This window comes from Uranotaenia lowii, chromosome 1 (genome assembly GCF_029784155.1).
Source record: "Uranotaenia lowii strain MFRU-FL chromosome 1, ASM2978415v1, whole genome shotgun sequence".
Lineage (NCBI taxonomy): Eukaryota > Metazoa > Arthropoda > Insecta > Diptera > Culicidae > Uranotaenia > Uranotaenia lowii.
Window position 1 is genome coordinate 155,800,595 of NC_073691.1, and position 25,359 is coordinate 155,825,953.

General features: G+C 37.3%; 1 protein-coding gene and 1 pseudogene across 10 annotated transcripts in view; one reads left to right on the forward strand and one right to left on the reverse strand.

The window, feature by feature from the left end:
- The window catches only part of LOC129740632 (putative uncharacterized protein DDB_G0282133), a 143,586-nt gene that overhangs the window by 65,066 nt on the left and 53,161 nt on the right, over window positions 1-25,359 (reverse strand). For all 10 annotated transcript variants that reach the window (XM_055732372.1, XM_055732375.1, XM_055732374.1 and 7 more), the window contains one exon: window positions 15,069-15,198. In XM_055732372.1, coding sequence (XP_055588347.1) covers window positions 15,069-15,198 — 130 coding nt within the window. The remainder of the gene's footprint in view (window positions 1-15,068; window positions 15,199-25,359) is intronic.
- On the forward strand, window positions 21,915-24,760 carry LOC129740633 (protein brunelleschi-like; annotated as a pseudogene).

Here is a 25,359-nt window from a genome sequence, read left to right on the forward strand (position 1 = left end):
AAATGCCAAACAATTCTCCACGTTAAAAATGATATTTGTTGAGTTTTTCAGATTTTCTAAATTATATTCGCATACTTTTACGTTCGAAGAAAATTGCAAATGTATGGAAAATGGCCAAACCCAACAGTTTAAAAGCGACATTGTTTTATACACTTTTACCCCTTTGACTTATATCAATTCAAAGAGATTTTGTCTTGAATTTAGCTAGTGTAGATTCAGATATATTTACCAAATGATATATGAAGACTAAGAAAATAGTTCAATTCTTAGAATATGATTTTTTCAAAAAGAGCTTCGCGGGTCACAAAAAGTTGGTCGCGGGCCACATGTGGCTCGCGGGCCTTGATTGCTGCATGCTCTAAAGCCTTTGACCGAGTGCCTCATAAACTTATGATAGAGAAACTCAGACTCTTGTGACTTCCTGAATGGATTATTAAGTGACTTGAGTCGTACCTAAACTCCCGCTCAGCTTACGTCCGAGTAAACTCCGTCGTTTCTGTGAACGTCTCGAGAGAAAATTGAGTCGAAGATAACGAGTTCGAACAATTTAGCTACTGCATACAAAACCGATATTCATCTGTAGTTATTAATATCCCTCCTTTCGCCTTTTTTGTAAACCGGGAACATAAAAGCATTCTTCCACAGCGACGGAAAGATAGCTTTGTCTAGCGATGCATCAAATATGCGTTTGATAGGAATTACTAAATGAGGCATGAAGCATTTTAAAAAAGTAGCTAGTATGCCATCGGGGCCCGGGGAAACAAATTTTTCAGTTTAACAGTCGTCTTTGGAATAGTTTCTTCATCAAATGAGATGTTGTTTAAAAGAGTGTTCAAAGATGGAACGTATCTAGTTGCACTAGCTATTTGTTCTGAGGAATAGATCCTAGAATATAGACGCTAGAAATATGAGGATATAGACGCTAGAAAACTTTTTAGCAAAAAGATTGCATATATTGCGTAGTCCGACGAGGCCGTCTCGTCATCCAGAAACAGGTTAGTTGGTAATCCCGACTCTTTACGCTGGTTTTTAACGTGTTTCCAAAAAGACTTAGGGTTTTGTTTAAAATTCCGTTACAATCGAGACAAGTAATTCTGGTAGCATTTGGCGCTGGCTTTTGTTTTCCTGTCCTGAAATAGTCCTGTTGGAAATATAGCACCAAAATTTTTAATGAAAAAGTGGTACAGAATGCCATTTTTCTGTCTGGTTCGTTCAGCTGACGAAGAAACAGGCCAGATTTAAGTATTTCGGGTAATGCAAACCATTCGATAAGGGCCTGCTGAGTAAACATAGTTTTTGCGTACCAGGGCTTGGACCATGTTAGGGAAACTATAATCTCTGTGTACGCGTGAATGCTGCTGAACGGCGATGTTCGTTCGCTGTTCGACATCTGGGGTGTATCCCGCTTGACTGCCTTCGCCTATCTCTATGACTCACTTCTTATGACTGCGCACTGCAGGTCTTCAGTTGGGGTCCCTTGGTTCGCATTTAATTTTCTTTTGCGGGATCAGTAGAGTAGAGTAGTGGTGTGTGGCACGTGTCCAACCAAGGCGAGGGTCCGGTAAAAACCCCTTGCTCCAAACCACGATCGATGCTCATTATCGAGCACTCGCCGATGTTTCTAGTTTAGTTCGAGCGCTCTTCTACCGAATGCAAGAGACATGATTGCTCAGCCATGCGGAGCAGAGCAACTATTCTAAATCTGCTGCATGCAAGAAATCTTCTTCTTCTGCGCCGCCCAGAGCAGCTTCGATTTGGTGCCCACATATTTACTATGTAGCTGTGTTCGCCCAACCATTTACGGTTAGTTAGCCGCCGATTATGATTGTTTTGAACATATTTCTGTTACCTTTTTTGCCTCACCCTCTTTATACCGCGATGCGGTGCTGTATGGAAGCGGAAAAGCTTTCAAAGTTCCATGTTTAAAGTTTTTCTTCTTATCAGCAGTAGTTGCACCTGCATGTCGGAGTGTATGTACAGTACACATCGAGAAAACGTTAGGCCAGCTATGCTGATCGTGATCGATGCCAGCTGAAAGCAAACTTACTCTCGATCAGGAATTCCGTCAGGCCTCCGTGAAAATCTCCCGGGTGCACCGTGGATGAAAGGCATCCGACAAGAAGCGATGGAAATGCATCTAATATCGGTTTCGGACCGAGGCAAAAATACACAAACCAACCAGATGCAGCCAAATGAGCGTAAAAAGGTAAAATTATGGGCTAAGCTTATTTCAATAGCAATAGCGAAAATTTAATCATATAATCGAGCGGTACTAAATTGTGTCATTCGTGTGATCCACGCATCGGCGATTTTACTCATACAGTTTTCCCAGTAGCTACATATATGATGAGAGAATTTCTAGTGCGATTGAAACGTGAAGAAATGATGGACAACCCTTTGGAAAGTAATGAAGAATTCGTTTCGAAGTTCATCTTAACACTTCAACAAAATTTTATCCGAGATTTGAAATATGATGAAATACTACATTATGGATGGAAAACATTTCTTTATGCGAAATACCTTCAATTGTTTGACATTTCGAATGTTTTTCATTTAGGATTGCTCATGATCAAGATTATTCTCTATTACTTTATCAAACGGTTTCTCGAAAGTTCCGTGAGAGCTGATCAGCGTTCTTTACAATGATTTTATAGAAGAAAATACATTTTGGTTTTTTTATGTTCAAGGCAATTTACGGTTTGAAATGTCTTGACTAGAGATGTACCAGTGGTATTCGGCGAACAGCCGAATACTGAAAATTGGGCTCTTCAACTGTTCGGCCAAACGAATATTCGGTCGAATACTCGGTCGAATACTCGGTCGAATATTTATTGAATTTTTAATGAAAAAAACTGCAGCGATATTTCAATTTCCTACTACTCCTTCCATTTTAATGCCCTTCATATTTTGAGGTGATTATTTTCAACCAGGAAGGACCTCAGATGACTTGTCGCTTATAGGGCGTTTATCATCAAATGAATAGGGTCTTATTGGACTTTTGGATGTATGGGCAAGCCTGGATATATCAAGAAAATATGAAATAAACGATAATCAAAGTATAAAACGGTACTAGTCAGCATTCCCCTGTACAATCTATAGTTAAAGATACACGGATTCACCTAAGATTTTTTGCTCAAAAACCAACATCTATTCCGAGTCTAAAGGTAGTTTTGACAGTTGTTTTCCTGAGCTGTTTCGCTGTCCTGAAATAATCCTGTAATTTTAGCTGTTGAAAATATAGGACCAAAATTTTGAATGGAAAAGTGGTACAGAATTTATCTGTCTGGAAAAGTGGTACACCATTTTTCTGTCTGGATCGTCCAGCTGAAGAAGAAACACGCCAGATTTAAGCATTTCGGGTAATGCTAACTGTTCGATTGGGGCCTGCTGACTAAACATAGTTTTTGCGTACCGGGCCTCGGACCTTGTTAGGGAAACTATATGTATTTATGTATGATTTAACCAACGACTCCCTGAGCTGGCAGGTATTTTTGTTAGGCAAAAGAACTATATTAATGTATTTCATTTAAATTGCTTAGTCGGGGGTGCTGGTGGTATTAGCTCTAATAAAATTCTAGAAACCCATTTCAGAATGGCAGCTGTACATTCTGAGGTTACTTTCATTATCAATAAGCGCCGCCAAATCATAGCTACATGGTTAAAAGGATCATGTGATAATGAATAGACTTTATTTAATCTTTTACATCTTTGATTGGTTAAGGTTGGTAATATCACTTCGACTTTGAACTTCCGTAACTTTTTACTCTGATGATATTTTTTGATCAAATTTTTTGCGTTAGATAGATCAATTATCACACTATTATATCACAAAATTTGAGCTTTCTGGAGTTTGTGTGGCCTGAGATACAGTAATTCTACGAAAATCGGACTTTTTGGACTTTTCTCATTCAAACTGCAATATCTCAGAAACTACGCTACATTTTTTTATTGAAATTTGGCGGAGTGATTGTTGAAACATAAAACTAGCATGTCTGAAGTTTTTGAAAAGTTCTATCGATGAGATCAAAAGTTACACGAGGTGCAAAATTTCAGGCATGAACCTAGAAATGCGATTTCTATAGAATTTTGGACGATTCATGAGAACAATATCGTTTCCATTCAACAATCAGACAAAAAATGTCTGGCAAAAGCAATGAAGAAAAGAAAAAATGTAATGAATGATCCATTTGAATCCATGAAAAATTTCAATAAAAAATGTAGCGTAGTTTCTGAGATATTGCAGTTTGAATGAGAAAAGTCCAAAAAGTCCGATTTTCGTAGAATTACTGTATCTCAGGCCACACAAACTCCAGAAAGCTCAAATTTTGTGATATAATAGTGTGATAATTGATCTATCTAACGCAAAAAATTTGATCAAAAAATATCAATAGAATTACATGTTATGGAAGTTCAAAGTCGAAGTGACAGTGCGCGTGCTTCCAATTTCTATACAATTATGAACGGTACTGTATATTAAAATTATCACCTTAGCTTTTCTAGTAAAAGATGGTGAATGATTATAATGTTTCTTGCAATTTAATAAAAGGAATGATATTACCGATGTTTCTGTGTCGATCGTTTGATCCTTGCATGGCCATCGGAACAGGGGTCTAGAAAAGCAAGAGAAGTATTCGAGGTATTCTCACTCAAAATTTTATATTCTTAGTCTTCTTTGAGTAAGATTATTCATGAGTAACAATCTTAACTCAGAGACAATACCAAAACCTCGAAAACTAATCCCAGGGTGGCCAGCGAGTTTCCATTTTCAAATTCCCGGTTTTTCCCGGTTTTTTCCCGGTTTTTCCTTGAGAGATTTTATGTTTTTCATGGTTTTAGAATACACCGAATAGACCGAAATGACCGAACAAATAGACATTTTAGAATATTTGTAAGTGAAAGTGTGTAAAAATTGAAAATTTTTAGTGAATCAATTTTGTAATTCGAAAGTTATTCACAATTGCAAAAATTGCGGTGAAACTTGTTGGATATCGTACCGATAATAAAGTATTTAAATGTTGAAATGTAAAAGTAATTGTAATGTAATAATGTAATAATTCCAGTATTCTATATGTTCAACGAAAATTGTCTCCTTCGTCTCAGTCTTTGACAACAACTTATGTTTCTGATATCATATGGTACGTCTGGACGTTCTTGATCTTTAATTCTCTGGGAGATTTCAAAGTTCGTTCAACTAATCAGAACTGAAACTTCCATTTGTCAATAAAACAATTTTGGGGTTCAAGGGTTTCGGAAATCTTCAAAACAGTTATCAGGAAAATATATATTGTATTAGACATTTAAGGTTAGACTTTTTCCTGAAAATAATTAAACATTATTTGAAGTGCTAATATTTTGTCATTTTTAAACTTTTTTGACATTTTTAAATAATAAAGTTTAAGGTATTTTATTGAAAACATTTATGAATTCTTCGAAAAATCATGTTTAGATTTGTTAAAACTGGACGCAAAAATATAGATTTATTGTCATTATTTCCTCCATAACTCTAATAGGAATGAAAAGCCCATAATGATGTCTTAAAATATAAATTGCAACATCAACAAAGCTGAAAAATGATATATTTTGCCAAATATTTGATGATACAGAAGATATTTTTTTAGATTTCTTATGTAGAAGTTTACTATATTTTAATTCAAAACATGATAAAATATTAATCCTACTATTAGGTATTTGATTTCACTTGCGAAGTTGTAAAGCTATCAATGTTTATTTGAAAAAGTGGTTATTAATTTAAAAAAAAATGAAAAAAATATAAGAATCGACATAATGAACGAAATTTGAATTTTTTAAACAATTCTTATAAATCAATATATTCAGATAAATAAACAAGCTTATTCTGTACTGTTAATGTATTTTACTTTTAAACTCGGACTTGAAAAGTTGAACTCACATTCTAAAATACCAACTTGGTATTGAAATTCTGATGCATAAATGTCGATATTAGTTTCAAAATTTTATTGCCAAATTGAACTTTGATTTAAGTTCTTTTTTTTATATTTTAACATTTTGAAATTTAATTTTGAGTCCGATTTTAAAAATTGAAAACTCAAACTCAACCAGAATGTTTTTTAATAATTTAAGTCCAACTTCTGAATGCATATTCAAAGTCTTAACAAAGAGAACTTTATTCGACCTTCTTATTTCTGAGTTCTGAATCAAATCTGTATTCAGAATCTAAATTTGAAATATCATACTGATCCTGAATTTTTAATCAAATTTTTCTATATCAATTCTGAGTGCAAAATTTAGATTCTGAAATTCAAATTCAGAACAATTCTGGCTTTCAAAAAAGCGAAGAAAAACGAACATTGAAGAATGGAAACACACGACTAAGTTTTTCCCATTTCGCATTTTCATCAAAGAAATACAATTAACGTCTATGTGAAATTTTCAATAAAAATTAAACTCTTGATAAACTTCAACCTTTTCTATACGTAGGGTTTATATAGAAACAGTGATTTGCACTGCATATCTAAGGTTTTTCCCGGTTTTGGTATCAAATTTCCGGTTATTTCCCGGTTTTCCCGGTGCTTTTTTCAATTCCCGGTTTTTCCAGGTATTCCCGGTTTTCCCGGTTCGCTGGCCACCCTGCCCCAGTTCAAAATTCTGCTTCAGTTTTTCAAAATATTCTTGCTTGTTGATAGAAATTTGTTCCTGAAAATAAAATTTTAAATAAGATTATACTCAGTTCCATATTATTTAAATCTTGATTGCATTTCTGTTTTCATATTTCAGATTCTGTATCCAGTTTCAAATTTTTGATTTTAGGTTCGAATCATTCTGTTGTGGTCTGAGCCTACTTGGTTGAATGATTCGACTGAATCAAAGCAATCGAAAGATTCCTTTTAATTCAACCACGGTAAATGAATAGTTCATATACCAGTATTTCGATAGTAACTTACTACCTTCTTCAGTGAACGAAAACGTTCACTGAAGAAGGTAGTAAGTTACTATCGAAATACTGGTATATGAACTATTCATTTACCGTGGTTGAATTAAAAGGAATCTTTCGATTGCTTTGATTCAGTTCGAATCATCATTAAAAATTGAAATCAAAAGCTGTATTGTAATCGATCTAATTTTGTTTTGAATTTAATTCAAAATTGGATACGTGTTTTTCAAAACTCATATGCGTTTTCAATATTTAAATTTTAATTTTCCAAATTTTAAAATCAAATAAAATTACAAACCATCTTGGGTTTTTTTCGAATTTCCATCGAAATTTATAAACTAGATTATTTAAAATCCCATTTTGAAAAAAATGAAAAATTATTTCTTTTGCCAAAATCAAACATGGCCACCAAAACTGGCGATCCAAAATAAAACTGGCGATCCAACTTGAATCAGGTTCATATTTTTTTTTATTCAAATTTTAATTTAAAGTTGCAAGTCGTATGAAAGTTAAAGTAAAAATAATCAATTCCGATTGATTCTGAAAACATCAGAATTAAAATTATAGGTTCATGGTTGAGAGTCTAAAACAAATTTCAATTCTTGGCTTTTAATGGAAATAATAATTTGAAGTCAAAATTCAGGAATAGTTAAATCAAAGCAGTCGAAAGATTTCCTTTAATTCAACCACGGAATCTTTCGATTGCTTCGATTTAGTAGAAATATTCAACCAAGTAGGCTCACAACACATAAAAAAGCAGGAATAGTTTTTTTATGTACATATATTTCAATAATCGCATTGAAATTCGAAAACAAATCTCAAAATCAAATTGTGAATAAAGATTTAGAATTAATATTCAAAGTGTAGATTCAGATTCAGCTCGTTAATGAGTTTTACAATCAAAATAATATTATCAAGATGATTTTCTTCGTTGGGGAATTTATCTTGTAAGATCGAATACTTATAATGTTAATTGTTAGTTTTATTTCAAATTTCAAACTCTTCATCAAGCAAGAGTGATACCAATCCACAAAGGAGGAGCAAAAACGGAGGTTAACAACTACAGACCTATTTCTGTATTATCTGTTATTAGCAAGATATTGGAGCAAATGTTAGTTGGTCGAATCACCAGCTTTTTTCATTCGAAGAAAATATTGTACGAGAGTCAATTTGGCTTTCGTTCAGGATCCAGTACAGCAACGGCTACGGGAGAGCTGTTCAAAAATGTGTACGAGGCTATAGTATCAAAAAAGCAGGTCGGCCTACTATTCTTAGACTTGAAGAAAGCTTTCGACACGATAAACCACGATATTCTGATCCAGAAATTGAATGTTTATGGAATACGTGGTCGCATTCTTCAACTCATCGAAAGTTTCTTAGATGAAAGAGATCAGTACGTATCGGCAAACGGTGTAAACAGTACTCGTCGTTCTTTGAGAGTAGGTGTCCCCCAAGGGAGTAATCTAGGACCCTTGTTATTTCTCATGTATATCAACGATCTTCCAAAACTACCGCTGTACGGGAAACCTCGACTGTTCGCAGATGATACATCATTGTGCTATGAGGATGTTAACCCAAATACAATTGTTCGAAAGATGGCTGATGACATGCGAATACTTCAACAGTATTTTAATGAGAACTTGCTGTCATTGAACCTCACAAAATCAAAATATATGATTTTACATTCTGCTAGAACTAATAGTCTGCCTCATGATGACCTAGTGATAGATAACACAAAAATAGAGAAAGTCACCCATTTTCGATATCTGGGACTAATAATCCACACTCAAATGGACCAACCATATTGAAACGCTGCTGAAAGATATCAACGCCGCATGTGGCTTCTGTGGAAAATTAAAAGTTTTGTTCCCTCGAAGCAACTGCTGTTATTGTATCATGCTTTTATCCAGTCAAAGATGCAATACCTGATGTTTATATGGGGAGAGGCATCGCCCAAAATCGCTGTCTAAAGATAGTCTACAAACGACCAAGGTTGTATCCCACGATACAGTTGTACAGAGAAGCCGATAAATCGACCCTACCGATCAAAGGTATGAGAGAACAGCAGGCATTGACAATCATCCACAACCATCTGAACAATCCTCAGGCCCACCACAATGAATCGTATAACCGACCAAACCATAGATATGGACTTAGAAACGAAACAACATTTAGAATGAAAAGTCCAACGACCGAGTTAGCCAAAAATGCATTCACCTATTATGGAATTACTCGTTAAAATTCACTTCCACAGCAAATCAAATCGGAAAAAACAAAAGTCAAGTTCAAAAATCTCTTGAAAAATCACTTAGAAGCGAAAATTGAAACATATTTCAATGAAAACTCCGCAACTGTCAGCATTGAGATGATCAATTTTATTCCAAATTATGACAGCTGACCTTGTACTCCCTTCAAAGAGATGATTCTCACTGGGAGTGCAATCCGTCCCATTTATCCTCTTCATTCTTTATATCCTGCACCAAAATCAACCCCCCATACCAATGCACCTTAATCAACCACCAAGCCCATACACGATTGTTGCTATTACTCTAATACGCTGAAAACATCTTATTACTCTAATTTCCGTCAACCACCGCCGCCACCATCTAGCAACTGCCACCACCACCACCGCCGCCACCGCCACCGCCACCTCTGCTAACAACATCACTACTATTTCACCAAGAATCGCTAAATCATTTATATGCTTATCATAATGTCATACGAGTGCACAAAAAAGTGATACACCTTTGTAAACCCAATATTCTGAAAAAATGAAAAAAAAATTAAGAATCATGAGGAGGTTTTATGCCTACGGGAGCATGGACTCGAAAAGAGTTCAACTCCCGCGGGCTTTTCCCTGCTCATAAAAAAAAGTCATTTTGAATACATGATTCAGCTAAAAACTACAAATTTGAAGAAAAATTCGAGTTAGTTTTGTCATTTATATGGAAATATGGATTTTTTATTTTTCTTAAAATCATTCATAAAGCATGGATCACTACAAATCTGGACGCATTAAAACGGGTCTATCTCGGAGCTTTGTAAACGAAATAAAAATGTTTTGTACTTGAAATGTAGGGTTTTTATTGCACTTTAAAGGAAAAATAATAAAAAAAACTATTCCGATGTTGTTTTGATGAATTTTCGAACTTTTCGTTGAGTATCACTCATTATAGTTTGAACACCCTATTCGCTGACCTCAGCGGCCATTTTGTTCCACAATCTCTTCATCTCTGTTGCATCCCGAGTCGTCCTACCATTCTTCTCCATCTTCTGCTTGACAATTGCCCAAAAATTTTCGATAGAGTGGAATTGAGGGCAGTTGGGTGGGTTGATGTCCTTTTCGACAAAATCCACCCGTTGGCCCAATACCACTGTAGAACCTCCTAGCTGTAGTGGCAGCTTGCCAAATCTGCGAAAACTTAACTAGTCCTTTGTGAGATCTAATGTACGAAAAAAAAGTTTTTCAGGCATTCCTCCTTGTAAATTTCGGAGTCCATGGTCTTGTTTTTCACAAAAACCGGAATTTTTCGTCCGCAGCTACAAATACCTTGCCAGATCAAACACTTTCTTGCAAACTTATCAGCAAAAACGAATTTGAAGTTGCCGGGGACATCACTATGACCAGTGCAGAGCACCACTGCAATGGCTTTACATAATTTTTGGCCAGAAAGCTGCCCAAAATCCATCTTCACGTACGTTTCGTCATCCATGAGGATGCATCCGTCGAACTTCGTTGGAATATTCTTGTATAACTTACGGGCACGTCCTTTGGCTACTGAATTCTGCTTAAATGTCCGGTTTGGTTGCTTACTGGTCCGATAGGATCGTATTCCTTCGCGTAGACGAATTCTGCTGACGGTGCACCGGTCGGCGTTGAATTTCTTGGCAATGTCATAGTCCGACTATCCTGTGTTTTCCTTGATCGTTCTCAACACCTTCAAATGCAGTTTCTGATTCTTAGGTCCACTATAACGCTTGGTATGAACCTGCCGATCTATAGTACACATCTCACGGAAACGTTTGAGAACGCTACACACGGTTGATTTGACAATTTTCAACGATTTCGCGATTTTTGAACCCGACCACGTCGGGATGTTGACGTGGGTGTTCAAAATTTATTTTCATCTCGCGGCTTCCATCACGTGTAACATTTTTGAAACAAAACGAATCGTAATGAAATTTTCAGCACTGGTAGAAGAATCATTCCTCTACAAAGTGCTGCCAAAACATTCCAGATCCGACAACTAGGAGCACTATGGTAAAATAAATAGTGCGTCCAGATTTGTAAAGATCCATGCTTTATTTCAGCTTACCAAAAATTTAAGGATGTATTTTCGAAAGTTTCTATTTTATACGAAAATCTGTTTAAGTGAAAAAACTTCAAATTGAATCACCAAATAGTATAAAAAAATCTTTTTTATTTGTTATGCATGAATATTGATTAAGCAAAAAATCATAGTCAAAAATTGGTCACTAAAGCACCAATTCCTACGGCCCTGAATCCTTCACATTTGGTAACCACATGTCCAGGAGACCAGGAGTAGGCATCACGTAAACGAATCAGAGCAGAGATATCTAAAGATTCATTTACATTCGGATTCGTACAGGTACAGGTGAATCGCATGAAAAAAATCGATCGCAGCAAACCTTACGCAGAGAAACTACATTTGTGTAGACTGCATAAGGGGCAAATAAAACACATCAGAACGGATTCTCCCTGTTCGTTCGAAGCCTTTCACAAATAATTTATGTTTGTCATCTTCGAGGGACAAAACTACTTCTCAACATTTACACAAATTACACACTACTCACAACAAGCGCTTCCCCTAACAACTCTAGGCTTCCACCCGAGAATAAAATTCAAATTTGGTAGGTATGTAAACACTCCGTTTCTGTAGCCACCGGTTTGCAACACTTTTGATTCGGAACTCTCTTAATTTTCTGAATCTCCGGTTGAAAATTCTGCACAATCTTCCAACTCTCACTTTAAGCCACTTCTAGTTAATTTCCGATTGTTTTACGTGCTGAAATAGAAAAAATTGGAAAATACTCTCGGACCAAAAGAAAAACGCGTACGATTAGCAAAAGTCATCGCCTACTCGATAGTAGTCGTAACAAATAATGCGGTTTTTGTGTTGTACAAAAGGTGCAGAAGCGTCTAAAACTAAATACACCTAACTAAGAGATTGCAAAATTCCAATTCCACTCGGCGCTAACTTTATGCCAAAAATGCACTGAAAAGTGTACTGTACAAAAAATGATATGATTGGAAAAGCACTACTGGAATAAAGACTCGAGCTCCCAAGAAAAAAGGGCATGACCACTAGATTCAAGCGAAACAAGAAAAACATTTTATGGGATTTTCATCCTATTGGATGATTTATCCCAAAATAATAAAATAAAGTAACATTCTTATTTCGACTTGCCAGTCCGATAACTTAACCAATGCACCAACTGAGTTACTTAGCAAACGAAGGTTTATTATCATAGTTTTTTGAAACGCCCGATCACTAAGTTGGCCGCCTGACGTTTGGCCGGTGTTTTTTTATCCTTTTTTATCCTTTATCTTTGATGGGGATGGGATGGGAATGGGAATTGGATGGGATCATTATACAATATTTTTGCTGGCTGATTGTTTCCATTTCATATACAATGCGGTTGCGCTGGTGGGACTGATCCAGCGATGAGAAAGCTTGTTAGTGCCGGTCTGGCATAGAATCTTATACCGATAATTCCACCTCTAAGGATGGTCATTATTGGAGTAGAGTCTGATTTGTGGGTGTAATAGAACTTGTTCAATAAATTAGCCTTTTCTCAACACGATAGATTTTCTTGGTCTCATACTAACCTTTTCTTGTCTCGTCAAGACCTTTCTAATCGTATATTACACATCTGTGTACATAGGAACTCCTTAGAATCTTTTTTTTTATGACAAGTGTACTCGTGATTCTTTGTCGCAAATATGAAAAAAAGTTGTTCTAGACTCCCCAATTAGTTTCTTCGTGAATAGTGCTTTCGCAAAATGTCAGAATGCGGACTGAGATGAGACTAGAGATGTGAAACATGAGACGTAAGACACAAGAAAAGAGACGTGAAGCTTGAGACGTGAGACTTGAGACGTGCGAAGTCTCATGTCTCAGATCTCAACTTTCAAGTCTCACCTTTCGAGCTTCAGAGATAAGCTTCTTCCAACTTTTAAAAATTTCAAAGTGTTTTCCATTGAAAGGAATATTTTTTCCAGATTCCGTTTCAAGTCACGAAATCGTCTAAAAGCTATGTGAAAACCCGTGTTAGAAAAAAACACATCGAAAAGGTTTTTTGTCTTAAAGGAAGAAAATACTGAAAAAAAGCAATCTTCGAAAATTTTTCGAATTTGTCTGTAAAAAAAACTTTATATAACGATTCAAATTAAGGAAAAAAAATTCTACTCAATCTACGACTATATTGTTATCTTGGTATAGAAATGAATTCACAAATGCGAAATATAACTATCGAAATGCTTACCGCGTAAACCGTAAGAAACCCGTATTCATTCTGAAATCCGTCGAAAGTGTTGAAGTTGAGATTTGGATTGGCCTGAGACGTTAGATGTTAGACCTGGGACATGTCGCGTAATTCGTCCGGAAATACCCTCAGGCCTTTTTTACGTGGGTGATGCGTACCGATGCTTTAATTCCGAAAATCTCGGAAAAATGACCGCGCAAAAAGACCGTACGAAAAAAAAAAATAAAGTGTATAAATTTGCGCCTCTATATTTCCATAAGACGCAGTTCTACGTTAACAACAAGCTCTAATGAAAGAGCTGAAAAACCATTTTCTCGTCCAAAACTTATTGTCTGAGAAGAAGATAATGCGCCGAGAATAATCTATTCCGGATGTTTTATGGATTTGTTTTGTTTATGAAAAAAAGCCAATGCTGCAACCGAACAGTAAGTTTCCCGCCCTATTCGAAATGGCCATAAAATGATCGATGCCACTAGCGTTTACTAAAAGCCACCACTTCGATACTTCCTATATTTACATCCCCACTGAACGCGCAATGTCCGAGAAATATGGCCCTTGTCTCATTCGTTATGATTTGTAACCCCTTGTGTACTTTTAAATTTCCGCGAGACAACAGCCAAAAATGCTACAAATAAAAACGGCGGAAAGGGATCACATAATTTTTGTCTCGCGAAGGCTAATCAAACTATTGCAGAGAATTACTTCCGGACTTGGCGATTCGGAACGGGCGAATGTTCCGCATTGCTGTGCCAAAAACAAGTTCTTGTTTAGCCATTAAAATGTTCGCAAACGTTGTTTTAGCAATGACAGTTTGCTTACAATTTATCGACGGAACTTTCCATTGAGCTTGGACGATTGGCAGTGTTTGAGGGATTTGAGGGACAATCTTGACCCACTCTTCTGCAACACTCGTTAGATTCATTTGGCAGTTAGTTGATTTCAATTTAAGAATCCGAACCAATTGAACTTTTTTTGATAGAAAACTCCTTATCATCAAAAATTATCAATGGATTGACTGTCATGAAAATGAACTCTGGATCTGAAGTATGATTCCTTATTTCTAATTCTGAGTTCGAATTTTGAATCTGAATAGAAAATTCCAAATCGGTTGGTTCAGTAAAATATTCTGAATATGAATTCAGCCATCCGATACTGAAAACTATTAACCTAGAGTTAGAATCTGAATTCTGAATCTGATTTTTAAATGATAAATTGTGAACCTAAATCATGAATCAGCTCAGGTAGAGCAGTTGGCAAGACACTCAACTGGTAAGATGAAAAGGGATTACCGGGATTACTAAGAGCTGAGTTCGATTCCAAGAAAATAATCTTAGTTCGAAATTTAAAATATTAGTTCTCGATCGTACTCTAAATCTGACTATAATGTGCTATAATGTCCAAACTCAACATCAGAGTTTTAAATCTGAAAATGACTTTCTGATTATTCTATATTTTATGTGTTAGAAATGAATTTTGCAGGATTAAAAAATTGTCGAATCTTTCCGTGGTAATGTTATAAATTTCTGGGAGTTTCCCGGTTTCTGGTTTGATAGGACACCCTGCTTCGAGTTCAGGAGTCCACATTTAGGCTTTTGTGTCAATACTCTCAAATTTTAATCTTCCCGGAACTAATTACTGAAAATCCACTTACCGTCAATGGGGGAGGGCAACCCTCGACTGATGATGCTTTCATTGTGCTCTAGCAGTGAGTTGATCGAGTGTTTCTGCAGTATATCTGGACCGGCCAACGCTCGTGCAATGTCTGGGCTGTGCCAACTGGGCTGTAATGAGTAATGGGAAGAAAAAAAAATAAATTTTAATATCAACACACATTCAACTTTCCATTAGAAGGAAAACCAAAACCGGGAGTCACAGAACCGGAAACGGAAGGCCCGAAGAGAAAAAAGGGAAATTGAGAGAGCTTAGGCGACAGTAAACAATACACTTTGTCGGTGGCGCACCGTGAACGGAAATTATCTTCCTCCGGTTTAAAAGGCAAAGGATTTTATCCCTTGGATAGGCTCTATCTAAGATAGATAGCGCTTGGAAGTTGCATTATACTTTCTGATGCACCGCCACACACTGAATTATCCCGGGGGCAATTTCCACGAACAATTGAAATTGAAACATTTGAGGTTTTTTTTTCACAGTTGAATAAAAGTAACTCAGGACGCAGGAAAATGCCTTCAGAGGCTCACTTATGGCTATCTGCTGACGGATGTACGGTTCTCAAATAGGAAAGTTGCGGAAACAACTATTTAGGTATCTACTGACTTGTGCTATGCTATGAGTATTCTTATAATGGCTAGCGATTCAATCATTAGTTATTCCTTAGAATATTAAGTTGCGGATCCGTAATAAATTCTCAGAATGAAAATCTAGTGAAAGCGATCAAAGTGGTGCTAATTTGTTATTCCACTTGATGAAAATGTTACTTTGGCAACAACAGCCAGAAATTTCCCAGGAAAAGGAACCATCGGCACCAAGATGTGAAAACGGTATTAAAGCCAAAGTAAACAAACCCCGTTTTCAGGGGAAGTAGCCCAATATGAGCTCTACTAAGGTTACCAGATTGGTTTTATCCGGGTTTGCCCGGATGTTTTCTACAAAATTTGACATAAGTCCGGTCTGGCCCGGTTGCCCGAATTTTGACCAAAACAAACAGAAAAAATCTAAATTGTGTTGGATTTTTGTTTTTGTTTATGCGTCCAAAATTAAATTTTATGAGCAAGATTTATAAAGATAATCGTGAAAAGTTTTTTGAAAGCCTAAAAAACGATTTGAAAATTACTGATGAAAAAAAAAATTTTCATCAATTTAGCCCGGATATTGCTCGGATTTTTGGTCGACATTTTGTAATCAAATGCCCGGATTTGGACAGGTTTTTAAATAAAATAGCCTGGATTCGTCCAGCCCGGGGACGGAGTACGGTCCGAAAAAATTCTAGCAACCTTGAGCTCTACTTATCACAAAAATCATTTATAGTTTATCAGTTTCAATTTGATTTAAAATGCCATTTGAGCAAAGGATCTAAAAGATATATAGCTATAATATGACATAATCTCCACAAAAATGGTTTATAAACCTTTTTCTCCAAAAAACAAACGGTCTAGATACAAAACATTAAAAGAGGAAAAATGCGAAGAGTTATGCACTCACTCCTAAAGAGAGACCCATAAGCGTCCCAAGTAACAATTTAAGTTTTATACCAACCTTCACAGCTTGCTTAAAACTATTTCCTAAAGCTTCTTTATAAGCCAAAGCGCATTCTATGCTTTTTTAGCACAACTTATTTAAAGCTAACTAGTTGGCCCTGATTTGACAACGCCACAGAATAGTTTTATTCGACCCTATAGACATAGCTTTAAGAAACCCTTCAGAGCTCTACTACGTCAAACTACGTCATGTCATGGAAGCTGATAGGCATTTTATTGTGAGAGTTTTCTGTTCCGTGTTTTTTTTCTCATGTTCTCACTTACTCTCCCAAGCATATGGTGATTGGTGAAGATTCCATTTAAATTATTTTAAAAATATTTTCATTTTCAATATATCTTAGCATGAAACTTTCTGCAATTTGAGATTTCTGGTGAAATATATACGAAATAGCATCAAAATATAAGCGCGCCTCTAAGAAAATCAAGTTGGATTATATTTTAAGCATCTTGTTTAACTAAAAAATAATAATTAAGGTAACATATAAATTTGTTGCATTGAATCTTTAACTATACATAGGGTTACCATACGTACTCTTTTAAGAGTACATGTATTCTTTTTCAGTCGAGAAATGGGCGTACTTTTCTTTTTGTGAAATTTTAACAAATGTACTCTTTTTTTTGTTGAAAGACATTTGTTCTGAAAGAGCTACGTACTTCTTCCATTTTATGAGTTTGTTTCACATCTTATGCTAAAACAACGAAAGGAATACGACTTAAAACAAATTAATTTATCATCTTGTTTTCATAAACATACATTTTTGGTCGTTATGAAGTCAGCGCGATAAGCGCCTTTGAGTATGCAAACAGTAATCAATATGTAGGGGAGAGTGGGTATACTTGATCCCCTTTTCTTATTTTCACCATATCTTTTTGGAAAAATTTAGCAACTCGCTGTCTTTTACATTTTCTGACAGCTTGTAACTTCAAATTTCTATGCTCCAAAAATTACAACGATACTTGAACCCGTTGATGAACTAGAAGCATTTTTGTGGGAGTTAAAAAAATGCGATTTTTCTGAAGTTAGGAGAGACTTGATCCGCTATTGAAGGAGACTTGATCTTTTATTCAGGAAGCCCTAATCCTTGTATAAAAATCAAACAAAACCCCAAGATAGAATGTTAATCGACTATTTTGCTCATGTTTGTTCTCATTTCACAATTTATTGCAGACATAAGAAGAAAATTCTATAACTTTGTCTCAACGCTAATAACATTGCATACTTAAAGGCGCTATTTTTTATAATTAAGAAAAAAATAATTATTTTTGCCCATTTCTTCAGACAATTGTTTGATAAATATTAGTTTTTGGATAAATATTAGTAATTTCGTAATCAGCAATCATAACTATCAATTCAGAAGAAGAATATGCCGTTTGGAAGGGGGATCAATTGTATCCAACTCTAGGGATCAATTGTACTAATAATCAACATTTTAGAAAACTTTTTCTGAAAAAAGTTGAGAGTTTTCCATTGCTTTGAAAATATAGCATTATGAAGTTCATTTTACGCTCGAACGATTGATACATTTGAACAAAAATTTTTTTTTCATAATTTTCCCATGTAAGGAACATTTGAAAATGATGAAAAAAGATCTTCAAGTTACATTTTGTGAAATTTTTCAAACAAAATTCAATTACTCAAATAATTTTTTTAAAAACATTTAAACTGCAAGCATTGTTATTTTGCTCATTTTGGCACATTTTTCTAGAACATTTGATCTTTGTTAGACATTCCAGTTTCGAGATATAGCTAAGGAATCAAGTAACCCCAGGGATCAAGTATCCTCATTCTCCCCTAGATTTATTAACAATTTTGTAGCAGTTGAATTAGCCTGAAGACTGTTGTCGACTGCTAAGCCGGCGATACAGATGTGCACGTGAATAACACTTGACTCCTATGACTTCTTCTGCTGGATCTGTTGGTGTTCCGGCAGGTAAACTTCAAAGTCGTACTTTGCTACATGGAATAGGATGAGCTATGGAAGGACTTTGGTAGGGTTAGAGGATTGCAAAGCTAGAGGATAATTTCCTATCCCTTTTTGCTCCCAAGAGTCGATATAAGTGGGTTTTACCGCGCCTACGTCGCGTTGCTTCAGGAGATTGTCTTGGGAGTGCTATGCAAGAATTAAAGTTTGAATGAGAAAACTGTCCTTATTTGCGAGCAGACATCTCGTCACGCTCTATGGTTCATCCTTATTACAAGCCATCTTCAAGCTGGCCCCACGATACGCTTTAATTTTCCTCATTTCAAGTTGTCCTCTCGACTCGCTTCATAGTTGAATCTGTCATCAAGATGTTCTCCCAACCCGCTTGATTTTCAACTTCGATTTCGATCCAATATTTTTAAATTTCAAGCAGTCCTCTCTCGACTTGCTTTAAATTTCAATCTTATCTCAAGCCCAAGTCCAAAGTGTTTCCATTTTTTTTTCTCAAGCTGTCTTTCCAACCCGCTTGGTTTCCAATAAGATAAGGTACTCTCTACTATCAACTCGTATTGATTTCGATTTCTTTCAATTTAAAGCTGTCCTCTCAACTCGCTTGGAATTTCTAGTGCTACGTTCAAGCTGTTCTCTCTACTCGCCTTTCAATTACGAGTTGTTCTCTCAACTCGCTTGAATTTTCTATCGATATGTTCAGGCTGTCCTCTCAACTCGCCTTTCAATTTAAAGCTGTCCTCTCAACTCGCTTCAAGTTTCGATCGATATGTTCAGGCTGCCCTCTCAATTCGCTTGGAATTTCTATCGATATGTTTGGGCTGTCCTCTCAACTCACCTTCCAATGTCAAGCTGTTCCCTCAACCATTTGCATCATGTGTGATGCAAATAAATTCATCGTGAATCGTTAACCTTGCTTTTCGCTTCGATTCATTTTTCAGTGATATCTCGTTTTATCAAGATTACGAGATACCACCGACCGAGTCACGGTCGCCAAATGTACAGACCTGTCCGGAGCTCCGAAGCCCGAAAGTAGCACTGGTGGCCCACCGGATCACTTATCGCTGCGGGAACCGCACGCACTACTTGGCTGGCTCGCATACTCGCCGACTGGCTCATGATGCTTCTAGGATGGTGATCTCAAATGGCAAATCGCCATTCAGCCATATTGATGTTTTGACAGCTTGCTGTAGTGTTTACAAAAAAAGGGGTCCAGGGATGCCAGGTGTTAGAGATAAAAAATCAGATGGCAAAAAAGTGTGTGTATGTGCACAAGCTAATCGTAGACGAAAGATCAAAAGATTTAAAACCGTACTGGGGTTTAGTTTATTTTATTATAATTAAATTGAGTTTTCGGAAATAAAGCAATGATATGAGTATATTCAATGAATTTATTTGTATTCTAAACCAGGGGTGCCAGGTGGTTTTGATAAAAATCAGGAAACCGCAATGATAAAAATCAGGATTTTTCAGGACACCACTAAATTGATGAAAATAACATGCAGCTATGCTTAGATTGCATAACTAAAGGCGAAATACAGGTGCTGAAGACGCCTAAAGTTATGCAACTACAGCGAGAAAAAACTTGGATAACATCGAAAAACACTATTTAAATATCATTTGAACCAAACATTATCATCGATTAAACTAGTTTAACTGTTTTGTAGAAGATTTGTTTGATTTTCTCACCATTTAACAATAAATTTAGTTAAAGTTTAGATATTTTTCAAAAATCAGGACAAATCAGGACATTTTAAACGTCATTTTTCAAAAATCAGGACAATTCAAGCGTTTTTGAAAAATCAGGACGGCCTCTCAAAAATCAGGACAAATCCTGAAAAATCAGGACACCTGACACCCCTGTTCTAAACACTTTTTTTTAATAAAATTACAATACAGTTCGGTCTTTCCATATGTTCCGAAAAAGAAATACTTTTCATTGACCGTTATGATAGAAAGGATCCTCAAGGGTGGAACAAACAACCAAAACCCTAAACCGGATGTTGCTTGCCCCTTATTCTTGTTACCTTATCCAAAGAGCTATTTTGTTTCCCTCCAATCGAAAAGTGTTGGATTAAAATAAAAATAAATCGGTTCTGCTGAAAGAATGCTTAAATTCTGCTATTGAAAATTTTCATGATTAAATGATAAACGATTTTATGATTCGAAATTTTATTTTCAAATAACTGTTGCACCGTGTAAATACTGCATAAGCCTTTTTTAATATTAACATATTCAGTTAATCTACCTTCACCACCACCCACGAGCAGCGCTGAGCCCGAGCTTTGCTGCACTCGAGGATGACTAGCAATTGGACAGCATCACCTGCAGGAATCCTTCAGGGGCTCAATCCATTCCGGACAATCAACAGTCGGCAGTGGATCGAACTGATTCCCCAACCCACTCATCGGACTTATCGTCGTGCTGCTCAGCCGCCTAACGTTGCGCCTATTTTCCTATTTCAGCTCATCGGTTTCCTCGTTCAAAAGTGCCAAAAACTTCATCTGGTTTTCCCAAATGCTACCCATCAGATCCGGATTACTCGATTGGATCTTCTGGAGCAGCGATGGCAACAGACGGGGGTCCTCCTGAAGCAGCTTCTTCATCTCGATGAAGATCGGATGTTCCTGCAGGAGGGACAGCCACTTCTCGGACGATGGAATGTAACGCCTCGCCATGTTACCATCCGATTCGATGACTTTCTGCTGCTTCTAGATAGCTCTTGAAAGAAAAAAGTGTTGTATAAGCATAAATTTGTCATAAGTAATGCAAAATTAATGTTACTCACCGCTACTAACAAAGCTGGCACCGTCGTTTATAGGTCTAACCTCTTCCAGCTTTGCTTACCAGCCCGGAGCTCAGCCGGAAGATTTTGTTTCGATTCTATGAATTATAATTCCAAAAATCAAGGCGAAATCATTGTCTAAGCAATATCTTGATCATTGGCAAAACTTCGTGTTTTACAAAAAATCAGAGCACCTGGCATCCCAGCCAGCCAACAGCCAGCCGAACAGCCAGCTGTCAAATTTCGGCTTCTCCTCCGCATCCAACCCTCGTCTACTTTTTGCCAAAGTGAGACCACCATATCTAGATCTCATCATGGGCCCACCCAAGGTCTTTTGATACACTAGGTTCTCCGACTTTCACAGTAAGTAGGCGAGGAGTGAGCGGAGCTCTCAATGAGTTTGTTTATTTTTTGCTCAGCTTTTCGGTGGTTGTTGGTAAACAAACTTCATGAGTTCCGCATAGTTGCATAGCCTACATAGCCAAAATGGCTGAATCGGGAATTCGATATTCGGTAACACCTCCTGAATATATACACACCTTGGGCCCACCAAATCGTGGGCAGGGTTATTAGATTAGGGTGGTGTAAAATGTCAAAGAGCCCACTCAGCCATGCTGTGACATTGTTTACAAAACAAGAACGGATCAAAGTGCATCAAGCGCACAGGTATCACGGTAGCTGTGTGTGGCACGCACGAAGAAAAGGGAGGCGTATCGCGAAAAATAACCATAAAAAAGAGTCGACGACAAAAGATGATGTGTCAAATCAGTGTAGACCTGCTGGCAAGAAAATTCCTTTCCCGGGATTGGGGGAGAAAGTTCTCCGTTTGAAGTATAAAAGGTTATCGAAGCAGGGAGCAAAAACGAACTGGACCGAATGAAGAAAATTGGCCACTAAATGAGATCGTCTGTAAGTTACATGTTATCGCAAGGACCAGGTGACCCGATAATGGCGCATCCAGACTACGAGCAGCATCACTATCATCACGGTTGTCTGCTAATCCTTGTGCGCGGAATCGGTCCACTGAAGCCGCGATCTCTGCAGCGTGTTTTCGAACGAATTCAGCGACTGAACAACGTCAAAATTCCTGGTAAAGAAATTGCCCTGTTGTAAATTTTGCTTGATTGAAATTGACATCATTCATTGTAATTTCAGATTCTTCAAGAATAACTCGAGATATTTGGGTCCGATATATTAGAGACCATCCAGTGGAAAATAATGATTGGGGTTTTCCAGCCGCATCGGAGACTGCTGGGTTTGATAACAGTTGGCAAATTCGACAACCAAACCGAGCTGAATGTAACAATCTACGGCAGAAAAAAACCGATATGGTGATTAATCTGAATTCTGAAACGGCATCGATTCCGGACAAAACCTCCGCTTCTTCTAACTCGCCAGCTTCTTCTATCAGATAACATTTTCATCTGGATCAGGTGGCAGCACGGCCAGTGGAAGTTCTTCGCTCACCGATTCTGGAACGCTGGTTAACAAATCAACTACTACCCAGAAGTTCCCTCCGAACATTCTCCAACCGGAGGAAATTCCAGCCCGTTATCGAGAAGCGATTATTAATTACAGCAAGTATCGTAGCGCAGGTAGTATCGAAACAGAAGCTGCTCTGAAAGCAGCCAGAATCTGTATTGAACAGGGAAAAAACTTGGACGTAGCAATGTTCCTTCAAAACGTACTTTACATTAACCTCAACATGATCGAACAACAGCGGGTTCGGCGGTTTGAAGTACTCACAGATCTGTACCAGAAAATAGGCTACAACAGAAAAGCCGCATTCTGCCAATGACTTGCTGCCTGGCGACACGTTGCCGTTAGTAACACCAACCCTGACTGGGGCCAAAGTTATCGACTCATGCTGGAAAGTTTCCCAGGGCACAAGCTCGTTCTTGAACCACAACAGGTACTCGAGAGCAACATCGGCTGGCCGATCGATCTTCTCCAACAGCTGATGGGAACGGCCAGGCGGCTGGGACAATCGGCGTTAGCTACACGGCACATGACATTCCTGCTGCAAACGATGTGGCAACATTTGAACGCACACGATCAAAAAGAAATGGCACTACAGCTCCAAAATCTCAGCTCGCAGTGCGAGGGTGCACCGGTTCCGTTGGTATTGGAAAATGGAACCATCATACCGCCCGCGAATCTGACAGATCTACCCTTGTGCAGTCAACTGTTGGTAAAAGATTTGCCGTCGCACATGAAACCGCTCAAGGTTAGTATTTTCCATATCCCTACGCAATGCATCAGTCTGATGAGAACAATAATTGATATGGCATCTAATAATAATTTTCTCTACTATTCCTACATGTTCTTTGTCTAGATTGTTGTTGCCAAAGCCGATAGTGGACCGTTCCTTTTCACGCCAATCCACTTCAGTTCGATGGATCGCCGCCAGCCGAAGGACGATAGTAAAATATCGTTCAACTGGATTCAGCACGATGTGTGCGAGGTGAACTTGAAACTGACCAACCCGCTGCCCTTCGAGCTTCATGTAACTGACATCCGGTTACTAACAACAGGGGTATTTTTCGAGGCATTCCCACAAACGGTGATGCTGCAGCCAAATGTCTTGACAACAGTGGCCCTGCACGGAACACCTATCAAATCAGGAGAGCTTGATATTCAAGGCTACAGCACCCACACGTTAGGAGTCAAATCGAACTGTCGCTTGAAACACATGTTACACCGAAATGAATTAGTAATTAGTCCTCAATGAATTTCGATATCAGGCGGGCGAAGGCTAGAGATTTACCAAGAATAGAAATGCCGCCAAATATTATTTTTATAGGTGTAGGGGGAACTCGTCTATGGCCGGACACCGCCTATGACCGGACAACATAGATTTTTCGAAAAAACAATATCCTAATAATGTTTTAACATCATGAAAATAAAGTAAATTGTAGCCTGATATGGTGTTAGAAATATGGTAATTCCATCTGAAAAGGAAAACCAATGAGAGGCATCTGAAGCTTTTGCCTAGTAGTACGGAGAGGATCGCCTGAACTTTGAATTTGTATTGTGGTCAGTTTTTTCGACTACAGAAGATATAACAAACAAAAAGGAAGTTCAAACGAAAACCCTTTACCCTTTTGTTCTGCTAGTTCGATCCGTCCAGCCGTACTACTTCACGGCTTCACGGCTTTTGCACGAGGAGATTGAAAAACAGCCACTGTTGTTTGCCATTCTAAAACAAAAACAAAAGATTTAAATTCAAGTTGATGGTGACGTCATATAAAACACCACCACCAAAGCACGACTGTTTCGGTCATACTTCTCATTGCTTTTCTTTGACAAAAAACGTAAACAATGTAATAGGCTGTCAAAATTTTGCCTTCCGTGCCCACTTCTTCACCGCGCCTACTTTGTGTCAAAGTTGTTCCACCCCTAGATTTAAAAGCCCTGATCGTGGGCCCGTAATTTGTATGGTTGTCAAATTCAATGACAAGGAATAGGGATGCCAGTCTTTTGTATTTTGAGAATCTAAACGTGGCAAATCACGTCAATTTACAATCCACTTTTCAACTTTTTTTTAACTGTGACTGAACCAATTTTAATGGTTTATTGACTGAAAAGTGCACCACTTTTTTTACATTTTTTACGTCATGATCTTAAAAAAATGCAAGAATATATATCGCTGTGTGCGACGTATAGCTTCTAACTTAAGCTTTCCTGGACATTAAGTGAAAGTTTTTTGAGCATTTCGTAGCATTCTACAGTCTTTTTCAAAATCATATTTTTTCGGATTTGTTTTCTTAGATTTTGAATAACGGAAAACTGAAGTGTAGTACCTGAATATTTTCTGGGAAACATATTTGAATTACATTACGAGATTTCTTAAACTAAAGATTTTATACATTATCGGTTGAGAATCAAGAAAGATACATAGCAGGTTCTAGTCAGGACACTCCAGGAACTCTAACGAGTAAAAATTTCTGATGTCGGATGATGAGGATTAAAAGTAAAATAATGAGTTAATTCTGCACATTCGCCTTAAGC